This window comes from Felis catus, chromosome E1 (assembly GCF_018350175.1).
Source record: "Felis catus isolate Fca126 chromosome E1, F.catus_Fca126_mat1.0, whole genome shotgun sequence".
NCBI classification, from domain to species: Eukaryota; Metazoa; Chordata; class Mammalia; order Carnivora; family Felidae; genus Felis; species Felis catus.
The window spans coordinates 413221-426876 of record NC_058381.1 but is presented as its reverse complement, the minus strand read 5'-3'; the positions used below and the strand labels follow the sequence as shown (position 1 = coordinate 426876).

The window sequence follows — 13656 nt, the reverse complement described above, 5'->3', positions numbered from 1 at the left end:
GAACTTATAGGCAAGAACTTGTTTTTGTTTTTCTTCCAGTGAAGGTGGTGTTTTTAAGGCTCATCTCACTTTCCCAAAAGATTACCCCCTCCGGCCTCCTAAAATGAAATTCATTACAGAAATCTGGCACCCAAATGGTAAGTTCATCTAGCTTTACTTTTACGTTTGCAAATATGATGGCCTGCCTCTGAGGTTTTCAAGGTCAAAGAGAGAGACGGTTCTCAAGGAAATCGCTTTGGGATTTTTGTACTAAGCTCACTGTGTTTATTATGCACATGGCCTTGTATTAGTTCCTTCAGGACAGCAGGGGGGATGGACATCTATTTATTTGCTTAGTTTTCAGCTCTTTTCGAGACTCCCAATGTTCCAAACCAGAGGCATGGTTACTGGGTGATATTCAGCATGAGTAGAGCCCTCACAGTTGAGCAGATCACTTCCATGGTATCGGGTGACTCATTGTCTGTTCCAGAGAGGAGTAATTAAACCTGGATTTTAAATTTCTATTTCTCTTCTTCACTCTTAGACCGTGGGCAGCTCTTAACTTTTACCTTTATTCTTTAGCTGTTGAAAAGGGAGTGTCCTACCTGCCTCGTAAGGTGACTGGTGGGGTCAGAGGAGATGTGGTGCTCTGTGTTTTCACCTTCGGAAAACATCCAGTCCTGCAGTGCCTGAAATGTGGTTGATAATGGCTTTTTTACCCAAAGATGTGTCACCATTTAAAATCCACTTTGCAAGCCAGAGGTTGGGCTAGGTAAAGTATGTTTGCACACCGCCTCCCCTGAACTTGGCCTCGTTTTGGTGACGGAGCTGGCGGGTGTGTCTTCTCTAAGTTGTCGGGTTTTCATTTCTGACGACTGTGCCCGTCTGCTTCTCCTGGGACTTTGCGTCACCAGGAAGAGAAACTCCTAGGTCAGTCTAAGCAAAAGTCCGTGAGCAGAAATGAATGAATAAACGAAGGCGTTACTCCAGGGGTCTGGAGTGTGGACTCACACCCAGTGGCTTGAGAAACGGGCGGGAGTCTCTCTTGGGAGAGACTCGGGGTGGCCGAAGGAAAGCTTGCAGGAACCGAGGGGGCCGCTGTATTTCATCACGTCTGAGGAGGCGGTGAGCACGGGGACGCGTCACCACGTCGGTGGTGGAATGTGCCAGAGGGGGCCCCGCCTGGCGTGTGGATGCGCGAAGCGACGCGTCCACCCCCTGTTGTGTTGATGCCTCGCTGCTTCCTTCCTGGCGTCTGGGTCTGCCAGTGTCTCTTTCCTTCACGTGGATTATTTGGTGTAACGGGCAGTCTCCTTGCACCTGTTTCCAGAGAAGACGCAGCCAAGCTCCGAGTGTCGGCTCCACCACGGATTAGCTGTGTGGTCGCAGGTGAAACCTCTCTGAGCCTCGGTTTCCCCGTGAGAGCACACACAGGCAACACGCGGGACTTGTGAGCCAGAGGAGAGCCACGACCCCGTGGTCTAAGAGGGCAGCCGTTGACGCGCGTGGGTTTCAGATGGAAGAGACTTCATTTTGGGGCCACAAGGGGGAGGAGTTAGTGAGACGATTGAAACATGACTGGAGAGAGGAGGGACTTTGTGAAGGAGGGCACCTGAGGATGTGGGCGGGGATGGCAGGTGTGGGGACAGAAGGTGCCAGGAAGGTGCCAGAGAGCGGCTGGGGAGGTGCGAGGAGCCCTGTGGAACCAGGTGGGGCCAGGCTGGCACTGGGGCTGGAGGTGGTGAGCGAGCCGCGGGCCCTCCTGCGGGAAGAGAGACACGGAGAGGACCGTGTTGTTGCAGGTAGAGGGGTCAGGGGGTGCTTCCTAGAGATGTGGTGCTTTTTTTTCTTCTTCTTCTTTTTTTTTATTTTTTGTTTTTTTTAATGTTTATTTATTTATTTTGTTTTTTGAGAGAGAGCACGAGCGAGCACAAGGTGGGTAGGGGCAGAGAGAGAGAGAGAGAGAGATTGAGAATCTGCTTTCAGCGCAGAGCCTGATACGGGGCTTCAACTCATGAACCACGAGAACATGACCTGAGCCAAAACCAAGAATCGGATACTTAAGCAGCTGAGCACCCCCCCCCAGAAGCCTGCACTAGAGAATGTGATTTTTAAAAAAAATTGTTTTTTTTTTTTAACATTTATTTATTTTCAAGAGACAGAGACAGAGTGCGAGTGGGGGAGGGTCAGAGAGAGAGGGAGACACCGAATCTGAAGCAGGCTCCAGGCTCCGAGCTGTCGGCACAGAGCCCGACGCGGGACCTGAACCCACCAACCGTGAGATTGTGACCTGAGCCGAAGTCGGACACTCAAGCGACTGAGCCACCCAGGTGCCCCTAGAGAATGTGATTCTTAACAGGATTTTGAGTGTGTGGATGCCTGGCTTAACCTTTTTTCTTTAGACTTTGGGTTCTCCTTACATTATGGTGCTTTAAAGCTGTTCGGTAGGTTCATCGTGACTGCGTGATCCAGAGGGAAGGATAGCGTCTGTGGAGGAAGGGTTGGGAGGGGAGCCAGACTGATCTTCAGGAGACGTGCAGATGATTTTATCAGTGCTTCCCGCGAGAGACCGTGAAAGCTTGAAGTGACAGTGGTTCAAGGAGGGAAAATGGAGTCGTGGGTGGGTGGTGATTGTGAGGTCAGGGTTCGGAATCGATGGGCCACATACAGAATAACCACAGGATCAAAACCACACAGAGGTACTTTACAGCTGCTGGGATGGCTGGAATCAGAAAGGCAGATGAGAAACCAGTGTCAGTGAGGACAGCGAGAATTTCAAGCCTCGTGTACTCCTGGCGAGAACGCGAAGGGCAGCCGCTTTGGAAAACAGACTAGTCTGGTGTTCCGCAGAAGGTTCAACGTGGTCACCTCGTTCGTGGCCGTGGGATTCCATTCCTGGATGTGGAACCAAGAACGGTGGGAGTATGTCCACGAGACACTGAGGCTTGAGTGTTCATGGCAGCATTGTTCATTAAGGGCAGAAAGTGGAAACAGCCCAATGTCTATCGGTCGACGAGGACAAAAGCAGTATGTAACGTGTCCACGTTGTGGGGTGACGCACCGGCTCGTGCTGCAACACGGAGGAACCTTAGAAACACTGAGTGAGGGGCGCCTGGGTGGCGCAGTCGGTTAAGCGTCCGACTTCAGCCAGGTCACGATCTCGCGGTCTGTGAGTTCGAGCCCCGCGTCAGGCTCTGGGCTGATGGCTCGGAGCCTGGAGCCTGCTTCCGATTCTGTGTCTCCCTCTCTCTCTGCCCCTCCCCCGTTCATGCTCTGTCTCTCCCTGTCCCAAAAATAAAATAAAAGTTGAAAAAAAAAAAAAAAAAACACTGAGTGAACGAAGCCCGTCACAGAAGGCCACAGAGTGTATGATTCCATTTACGCCGGACTGTCCAGACTCGGCACATCTAGAGAGAGAGAGACGGCTAGGGTAGGGGTTGCAGCGGGCTCGGGGGAAGGATGGGAGGGAATGGGGAGTGATTGCTGGTGAGCGTGCGGTTTCTTTCTGGGGTGATGGTCGTACAACTTTGTAAACATGCTGGAGGCTGTTAGGTTGTGCACCTCAGCTGTGTGAATTCTAGCTCCATGACGCTGTTCTAAGCATTATTCTGAGGTAAAAATTAGCTTCATGTGGCTTAGATGCATTCCATTTGGGTTGGTTTTTCTTGAGATCCACCTAGAGGGTCGGGTGAAAGTCGCCCACCCAAAGCTCAGCAGGGAGTGCAGGGCCTTGGAAGTTATTGGCATTGAGATGATAGTAACGCCGTGACATTACCTTGTCTTGCATGGAGTTATCCGACAGTTACAAATCAGTGAAGCGTGGGGACAAAGGTGAGGGGTAACATTGCGGTGTAAAGAATGGGTTAATCTCCCCATGGAAAAAGGTGGCACGTGCTGGGGAGTGGGATGGCATCAGAAGTCAGGCTAAGGGAGGCTGGAGGGGGAGCGAACAGTTCACGAGCCTGTGGCAAAAAGTGTGTCACGGAGGCCGAAGCGGGGAGAACATGTCCGTAGTCGTGGCCCAGCATGGGTGACTTTGAAAGCATCCAGGAGAATGTCGTTCTGGTCACCTGGTGAGCAGCCATGGCATCCTGATAAGGGGCAGAAGCCTGCCTCTCCAGTGAGGGGATAAGAGAGAGGGGGGGGGGGGAGAGGGAGAGAAAGGGAGGCAGGGAGGGAGAGGGAGAGAAAGGGAGGGAGGGAGGGAGGGAGAGGGAGGAAAGGAGGGAGGGGGAGAGAGGTGGGGAGGGAGGGCTAGGGTCAAGCGGGTTTGCTCATTCCAGATGCACGGCTTTAAGGGACGGGTTAAGGGACCGGGTGGCTGGAGGGTGCACGTGCCTGGGGCTCAAGTAGTGGCTTTGTGTGGAGAGTTGATTTAGAAAAAGGCGGACCAAAACTCCAAATGGACAAAAAGTTTCGAGTGGCTGGGGCTTGTAAATGAAGCCTGTGCCAGTGAGAGTGACGAGGTCGTCATCAGGTCTTGAAGGAAGAGGGCAAAGTAGCGGCACAGCTTGGCATGGGGAGAATGAAGCAGTTTGGCCGAAGAAACTAGGTGGGGAAAGGGTCAGCGGGGTCATTGCACTGGAGGAGACGTGTATTTTCTGCACGTGGAAAAACTTCACCCCCAGAATCATCTAGAAAAACCGAGCTATATTTCACCTGTATTTCACGTTTTAAATGTAATTTGGTAATAGGTATGAAGCCTAAAATCTTTTCATTAAGAAAAAAAAAAATGAAACTATTGTTAAAATGAAGTGACCCAAGTTTAAAAATGTAAAGGTGCTAGATTGTAACAGTAATCTTCAAAAGAAGGAAGATGATTCAATTGATTGTCACTGATAGAGTTTTATAGAGGCATTTAATACTTTGTGTTCGAAGACAGTGACTTGGAAAAAAATTCTTATTTGGGGAGCCCTGACTGTAGAAAAGCCCCCAGACAAGGTGTGAAAGCCCCGGCCTGGCCCGGCACGCACCCATGGTCACGGCCGCATTCCAGACACGTTTGTCCGAGTGTGGCAGTGTGAGGGCCCCGAGTTTGTAACAACATGGGAAGTGCTTCCCAAGGTAGGAGGTGGAAAGTAAGCTTTAAAATCATACCCATCACACGTTTCTTAGATTTTAGGCAGGAAGTTAGGAATGAAAGAGATCTACATGTTGCCATTGGTTACTTACGGGATTTGGAAATTTGGTTGAAAAACTTGTTATGCCAAGAATTCTTATATTTTTCTGTGATTTCCAGCATTTTCCCAGTAAGTATACTTATTTTATTTTATTTTATTTTATTTTATTTTATTTTATTTTATTTTATTTCATTTTATTATTTTTCAGTGGAGAAAATTACTCTGTAAAACATGAGTGATGATTTTGGTAGGTTTACTAATGAGTGTTTGTGTGATCTGAGTGAGCTGGTGGGTTAGAACTTCACCTTTGTGTTGGTCGGGAATTACTCTGTGACTTGCATTTTAAATCTCAGTTTCATAGAAAAGATGGCGTCATGACTGTCATTTTGTGTTGATGGATTTTCACTGGTGATAGGACATGTTCTTTTGCGAATCTGAGTTCACTCCTTTCCTTGAAGATGGGATTTTGCCTTTATGTGATTTAAAAAGTATATTATGAGGTTCGTAGGAATGTCTCTGGATGTTTGACTGTCACCAGTTTCAATCAGGAAGTTAGTGGGGAATCTAGGAAATTATACAGACTCGGTTCTGGTATTTCAATCGTATACTTTGTACAAAAAAAGAACAGATTGATGGTATTTACTGCATATAAATGCTGGACACCACCTATGTGCCAGGTATCTTGACGTTTTGCTTCTGTTTCTGTTGTTTTGTCAAATGGATCCTATTTGGTAAAAATCTGTGGTCTTCCTAACAAGTTAGCGGGTTCCATTTTGGAAATCGTCTGTATGTGTTCAGCATTTATAGCGGACTGTGGGGGTCCGGGTCACTCCTATAATCGGTACTTTATGTGTAACCACGTTGTTTTAAATACCTTAAACAGGATTCTTACTGTCTAATTTTGCAGTTGATAAAAATGGTGATGTATGCATCTCCATTCTTCATGAGCCCGGCGAGGACAAATACGGGTACGAAAAGCCAGAGGAACGCTGGCTCCCTATTCACACTGTGGAAACCATCATGATTAGTGTCATTTCCATGCTGGCAGACCCGAACGGAGACTCCCCTGCTAACGTGGATGCTGCGGTAAGGTGGTCACGCACACACCTCCCTCCCTGTTCATTAAACTCGATCACAACCGCCGCCTGCATGTGTGTGTGTGTGTGTGTGTGTGTGTGTGTGTGTGTCTACACTCTGTTCACGTACATTTATTTTTCTCCTGAATCTGTACAAAACTAAGTTACAGATATAGCTAACTCTTACGTACTTGAACCTGCATCTCTTAAGAATAAGGATACTGTCTTACTTGGCTATAATATTACTGTCATACTTAAGAAAATTTAATATCAAGTCCCTACTAAAGTCTATGTTATTATTCCTGGGCTTTTATTTTTAAATTTTTCAGATCTACAAAAGTTGCATTAGTTAAGTCAGCACTCTTCGCCTGGATTCACCAGTTGTGGAGATTTTACAACATTTTTTTTCCTGAACTGTTTGGGACACTTTGCAGATGCCCTAACTCTCCACGCGTAGGCCCTTCAGTGGCGTCCCCTGAGAATTCAGGGTGCTTTCTCGCAAGCACAGCACAGGTGTCTTCATCGATAAGGACTGTTGGATGCGTACGCAGCTCATACGCCCGGTTCCTAACATGGTTCTTTATACCTGCTCTTTTTTTTTTTTTTTAATGTGGGAGACCACATTTTATTTTGTGTTCATGTTTTTATTAGTCTCCTAGAAGAGTCTAGTTCCTCAGCCTTCTGCTGTCCTTGGGAAAGCCTTTGGTTCTAATTTTTGTTCTTGGAACTGTTGTTAGTATGTATTGAAGCCAGGAGATTAAATTCACCTTTTTTCTTGGGTTACTTCAAACCTATAGAAAAACTTGGGCAAGGTAGTAGCATATGCAGGGAGACACCACGTCCATAAGCCCTTTCAAATGTATGGCTTTGACTTTTTGAATTTAGTAACCAAATTGAAGTAAAAACTGGCAGAAAACTGTCCTGGCCTTTTTTTTTTTAAAGTTTATATTTGAAGAGAGAGTGTGAGCAGGGGAGGGGCAGAGAGAATCCCAAGCAGGTTCCACATTCAGTGCAGAGTGCGACGCGGGGCTCAAACTCACAAACCGTGAGATCATGACCTGAGCCAAAATCAAGAGTCTGATGCTAACTGACTGAGCCACTCGCGTACCCCCGTCTCAGCCTTTTCTCAGCCAGGTTTCAGTCTGAGCGGTGCAGGAGATGGTGAGGGAGAAGGGAGAGCTGTGTTTTTAAAAAATCCCGTGGAATCATTTTGAGAGGGAATTGTTTGATTCATGCTCAGCTGTAACTCTTTTGAATAAAACGAGAACTGACAAATTTTATTTTAATCTTCGTAAAGATAAAATTGATAATTAAGAGCAAATACCTGAAAGTACGAATATGCAAGCGTTAGTAACCCTTCAAAGCAGCTGCGTCCTGAAACTGGGGACCTACTGAGGAAGGAGAGTCATCGCCTCGAAGCCAGTGTGACTGTCAGGGTGGAAGCAGGCCTTCCCCCCAGGGCTCCATACGCCAGTGTGACCTCTGATCTGAGCCCCACAGGTCATGTGCCATCTGTCCCGTTAACGTCTTGAAACCCACGGCTTCTTTTTACGATTTAAGCAGTTGGTCGTCTTGTATCTAAACCAGAACTTTCTCGTCCACATGTTCAGGCAAACTTCTGTATTTGCTTTGCCATTTTCATGTTTTTTGTTAGTTTGCTTCTCTGACCTCTCACGCGACGGTACCTTTTCCAGGAAAACCACACTTTTCTTGGAGACCCCTCTCCTGGACCCTCCACCTTTGGCTCCTGGATTAGGGGTGCGCTCAGACCGCTGCACGCAGCCTGCCTGCTCTTCTGGGCAGGATCATCTGTTTCTGCATCCTGTTCCTTTTTTCTTGCTTGACTCCTTCCTGTGGTGCTTCATCTGAGACTCGTGTTTCAGAAAGGCTTTGTGAGAATTAACATCTGGTCCTTACCTGCCTGCAAGTGTTTTCGTCTGGGCCTTATTCGTAAGTGACAGTTTGTGGAGTTCTGGGGGACAAGTTCAGACTTCTACAGGATTTGTCTTTTATCATTTATTGTTGCTGATGAGGGAGTTGATGCGAGGCTGACTCTTCACCACTTGCGGGTGACCTTTCCTTTCTTTTTCTCCCTGTTCCTTTAGGTTTTTTTCTGATTCTTGGTGTTTAAAATATCACATTGTTGTGTAAGGTGTAAGATTTTCTGTTTCTGTACAGTTGTCCCCCTTGTCGGTGAGAGGTACGTTCCAAGACCCCCGGCAGATGCCTGAAACCAGGGATAAGTACTGAACCCTTATATACATTATTTTTTTGTCCTATATATGTACACACACGATAAAGTTTGATTTATGAATTAGGCTCAGTGAGAGACTTCCAGTGGTTGCTGATGATAAAGTAGGGCAGTTATAAAAGTCATGTGACTGTGGGCTCTCCCGTGTCTCAGTGGCCCGTACCTGCCCTCCTCGTGAGGATGGGAGGGGTGTGACGTGGTCGGAGGCTTCTCTTCTTGACCCTGTGATGTCACGACAGAAGGGGGGCCATCTGCGCCGCGACGGACGTGGTCGCCTGTGACGGAGGGGCTCCCGTGGTCGATTTGCGCTTGTAGGATGTCCGTTCTGGGAAGTTTCCCATTTTTCACCATGTTGAGAACTTCCCTGCGTATCGCACTCCTTCCGTTTTTTTTTTTTTTTTTTTAATTTTTTTTTTCAACGTTTTTATTTATTTTTGGGACAGAGAGAGACAGAGCATGAACGGGGGAGGGGCAGAGAGAAAGGGAGACACAGAATCGGAAACAGGCTCCAGGCTCCGAGCCATCAGCCCAGAGCCTGACGCGGGGCTCGAACTCACGGACCGCGAGATCGTGACCTGCCTGAAGTCGGACGCTTAACCAACTGCGCCACCCAGGCGCCCCGCATTCCTTCCGTTTTTTAATTCTTCATTTGAGTGCAGCTAAGCCACAAAGTACACTCCTTCCCTGTTTGGGCTCGCGGCTGCCGCCTACGTCGGTCCTTGTTTCGTCGGGGTGCCTGTGGGTGGCGACTTCCGCCACCTCCTTCCTCACTGTGGCGGTGTCGCTGTTTAATGAACTAATAGTTGTTCAGTCTTGGGCGAGTTCTAATTAGAAGTGTGTGTAAAGTTAAATTCTGAAGTCTCTTTCTTGGAGGCCCATGTTTTCTCTTGTGTTTCTCCTGCATCTGGGAGCCCAGGCTCTGGTGGGAGCGGCAGCGTGCGGGTCTGCGGGCACCGGTCTGACCCCGACCTCGAATGTGAAGAGGCCGTTACTTTCAGTCCAGGTACCCACGCGAGGGGCCCTGATTCTAGCACGTAAAGTGTAGGTATCGCAGTTGGCCGTATTTCAGGAGAGTATTAGCGTTTTGGGTATAGTGGGAGGAAGATGCCACATCTCTGTTTTCATCCCGCGGCTTACCGACTCTTCTCGGCCGGACGTGTCCAACCTGTGCCCTCTGTTCAGTCGGCCCTTCCCCTCCTCTCTCTGCTCTGGTTGCAGGGAGACTTCTTGGGGCTGTGCTTTCTCTCTGCGGCACGTTTCTTACTCTGCCGTGTACTTCTGGTCTTCCAGAAAAAGTTCCCACCCACGTGGATGACTCTCTTGCCATTTCTTTGACATGGAGAGTCTGTGCCTCACACAGATTCCAGTCTGATCGTTTCAGGAGGGCGTCAGGAGAGGAGAGACATGCGCACTGTGCCCCCTGCTCTGGTGGATGCACAGGTTCTCCGTGAGTAGAATGCAGAGAGGACACAGGTGAGCTGTGTGCTCGTCCTCAGCCTGGCTGGGGTAGCTTCCACACTGGCTTGGGGCCCGTCACGCACCAGCCCGTCCTGTGGCCGGAAGCCACCCTTACGCAGTTGTGTGTCACCGTAGTGTCTCCGGGCCTTTCCACCTGGGACCTCCTCACCCAGGCCCCCTACCCCCAGCCTCCGTTCTCTCAGCTCCCTGCTCTTTGGAGGAGATTCTTGTTCCTTGAGCCTGAACTTCCTCTTGCCTGGAATTGCTTTTTTCTATCTTTTACTTAAAACTTGATGCCGAAGCGTTTACAGGTTTTGTGACATTTTATCCACAAGAACTTCAGACACATCCAGGTCTCTACACGTCTGTGTGTGGTTTGTCACCTAAGTTATTCTAATAACTGGCTTCCTGAGGAGGGCAGAAATTTCACCTCTCCTCTGTGAGGAGGGCAAGGGTTGAAGATTTCTCGTCTTTGCCGTGACTAAAGGCTGGGCATTTTGGTGAGAATTTTCTGCTATTTACATGCTAGATAAAAGTGGCTCAATTTTCACGTGAGACCCTGCTGGTGCCACTTGTGTCTCATTGTCACCCCCCTCCCCCCCCACCCAGCGTGCAGCGCCCCGCTCCTCTACCTGGGGCGGAACCTTCCGGGGGCGGCAGGCAGCCTTCCCAGTGCTTCCCGCGCCCGAGTAGCTTGCCTGTAGGTCGCAGCTGCCTGTCCCAGTGGACAAACCGGTCCGTCCTCCCCGGATGTCTCCTTCCTCCAGGAGACCTGCCTGTGAGGTGACTGGCGGTTCCGACGGAGGGAGTGCCTGGCGCAGGGAGTGCCTGGCGCGAGTGGTTTCTGACGATGACAATTCTTCTGCCTTATCAGCTTTTTAACATCTTAAAGGTGTACACGTTGCCAAAGTGTTGCATTCAAGATGAAAACTCGCATTTGAGATAAGAAGAACTTGCTGGCGTTAAGTCACTAAATGCTACTTTGTGTCTATAGAAAGAATGGAGGGAAGACAGAAATGGAGAATTCAAAAGGAAAGTTGCCCGCTGTGTAAGAAAAAGCCAAGAGACTGCTTTTGAGTGACATTTATTCAACAGCTGTGACTTCACTTACTTCAGGGTAAGTTCATCGTGAAATCCTACTCCCCTGTTGCTTTGTTACACATGGCACATCCGCTGTTGGAAATTGTGTGGTTTGGGAATTTGAGTCGCCTGTTCTCATTGGCTTCGTGTTTAGTGGGGAGCCCCGTGGTCAGAGACCGTGTAGCCCGCTTGGGCTTTGCTTCAGCAGGCCCTGCTGTTTCTAGATGCTCTGTGTTAGCTCACTCTTTCTTTCCACTGGTGGTGACGTGATCACGTATGTGCTGCGAGTCCTTTCTTCCATCCTGACCACTGCTGGGCCCTGAGCTTTGTGTATCTTAAAGGATGACTGAAGTGTTCATTTCTTAATTTTTTTTTTTTTTTTTTTTTTTTTTTACAGAGAGAGCGTATTTTGTAAGAAACTGCCAAGACCATTAAACATCTACCTTCTTTGTCTTAATCAGTCTGAATCTCCCTGTTCGTTACTGCTAGGGCCAGTCGGAAAAATTTCCTTTTATTGTGTGCTGTCTGTCCACAGGCTTACCTTACATCCAGTAAGGGTCCACGATAGAAGAGGCCACATGTAGACAGTTGACCAGACGCGTGACATTCCCGTTAAGCGGTTTCTTTTTTAATTAAATGTTGGGGTGGTAAAGTTGCTTATGAAATGTGGCGTGTGAAGAATGACCTGGAACGCTCCACCTACTTGACGAAAGAGGATTGTGTCAGAACCTCTTACGCTCCCTGTACCCCTCTTCTGCCCCAGCCTTCTTTTCTGTCCTCCAGTTCACATGTACCGTTGCTTTTCTTTGTAATTTCGTCACGTTTGTGTTACCCTGGGCAACGCACTGTATGACGTTGCTCTGTGTACGTGGGATTACAACATGCACGTTCTTTTGTGACTTTTCTTGCTCCGCATTATATTCTTGAAATTTGTCTGTGTCGGGTGTAGTTAGACTCGTCTGGTTTTCGTCTTTTGTGTGGGGCTCGCTCGGTAAAGGACCTGTCTGCTCTGTGTGCTCCTTGCAGTTGTGTCGTCCTTTGGGGAGAGGGTTCTCGTTTGTTGGTTTCACTTTGTGTTGGCCGTCACAGGGAGCGTGGCGCACGTCCGTGCTGAGAGCCTCTCTGGGGCGGGTGCGTGGGAGTGCGCTTGCTGACTGGCGGGTGTGTGCCCATCATTGGACTAGAGAATGCCAGATTGTCCCCAAATGCTGCACCTGTTCATACTCTTTTGGCAGGGGCAAGGGTTCTATTCACTCCGTATCCCCCCCCCCCCCCCCCCCCCCGGGGTTTGATCTTACCGGACCTCTGTGACGTGTTCCGTCTGGAAGGGTGCGGCGTGAGCCCTTGCTCTGGTACGCGTGGCCGGTGCCACAGAGGAAACTCCTGTCTCTGGGCTGTTATTCCGTTAGGTTCTCGATTCGTACAAAGCGCACTGTGTTCGTGGTGTCTGTGGATGAGCAGATGCTCTTAATGCAGTTGGATTCGACCTCTCCTGTATTCCTGTACGGATTTTCCTTTTTGGGGTCTAGCTTCTCCTCTGCCATCAGTCAGACAGCTCCCATTGTATCTTGTCCTGTAAAAGCTTTCATAGTTTTGCCTTTGACACGCGTGTTCAATCCCCTGAAAGTGATTGGTGTGTGGTGGGAGGCTGGAGTTCAGCTCTGCTCGCCCCCCACCCCCGCCCCCACCAACCCAGGGTAAATCCGCTGGCTGCATCCATTGTTGGCCAGCCCTTTCACCACTGACGCTCTGGGGCAGTCGTGCTAGGAGGTGACACTTCCAGGTATGTGTTGCTATGTGTCCGACCTTTTTGTGTTTTATTGGCTGGCTTGTCTTATCCCTGAACGAGCATCACATTGTCTTAATTTCTATTTATTATTTTCACAATGAAACGCATCAAACGCAAAGGTACAAATCAGAAGTGAAGCGGACTGGACCCACCACTTGTTCTGGTTCCATGTTAGATAATCCCTAGCTTTTGAAAAGACTCCTCTGTCTTTCGGGTCTCCTTGTCATAACCTGAAATGCTGACAATCGGCCTTACTTCTTTCCGTTACCACCAGGAACAGCAGTGAACTTGCAGTCTTCGAGTTATTCCTGTTCTCCTCCAGTTTGCTCGTTCTGTGTTGCTTATGTTTTGTTAATAATCCTGTCCTAATTTTGTTACCATTATACCTGACCTTCTCTCCTGTCTACTCAGGGGTCCCACTTTTCTCCTGTTTGGCCTTTGATTTCCACCGCCTTAAATCAAGCTCTCGCTCAGGGCCTGCTGTCTCAGTCTCCCGGGATCGGGCATGTCTCCTGCTTGCACTTCATGCCTGTGCTTGTGTCCCCACCGTGTCTGTCTTCGGCTCCGCTCATTGACTGGTGCTTCCGTGGGTGTGATCGTGTCTTTAGGGGTCGCTTACCCGCACTGTTTCTCAGGCACAGAAGAGTTGGACAACGACAAAAAATTGCAGGCACTGAAGCCCAAGCACACACATGATTTCGTCTCGTAAACAGTTCTCCGTAAATGCAAGAAATGACTGAGAGTTTTATTATATTTACCTTGGTAGTATATTGCCAGTTAGTTAAGTAAATAGTAATGATGTGTCACAAATTTTCTAACGGGATTACTTATTCTTCGCTGGTGGGATTAGAGTTAATTTATAGTGGATTGTAACGTACACATGTGTTTAAAGTATACGTACCA

The 13656-nt window shown here is 48.6% G+C and overlaps 1 protein-coding gene across 4 annotated transcripts in view; it reads left to right on the top strand.

Moving 5' to 3' along the window:
• UBE2G1 (ubiquitin conjugating enzyme E2 G1) overlaps nt 1–13656 on the top strand; it is a 105417-nt gene that overhangs the window by 83625 nt on the left and 8136 nt on the right. Inside the window, exons 3-5 of one of the 4 annotated variants that reach the window (XM_023243636.2) lie at nt 40–137; nt 6007–6185; nt 10879–11001. In XM_023243636.2, the coding sequence (XP_023099404.1) occupies nt 40–137; nt 6007–6185; nt 10879–10965 (364 nt within the window). In that variant the 3' untranslated portion in view covers nt 10966–11001. Of the gene's footprint in view, nt 1–39; nt 138–177; nt 1782–6006; nt 6186–10878; nt 11002–13656 lie in introns of those variants that run through there. The other 3 variants (XM_045044972.1, XM_045044973.1, XM_045044971.1) reach the window with 3 other exon arrangements.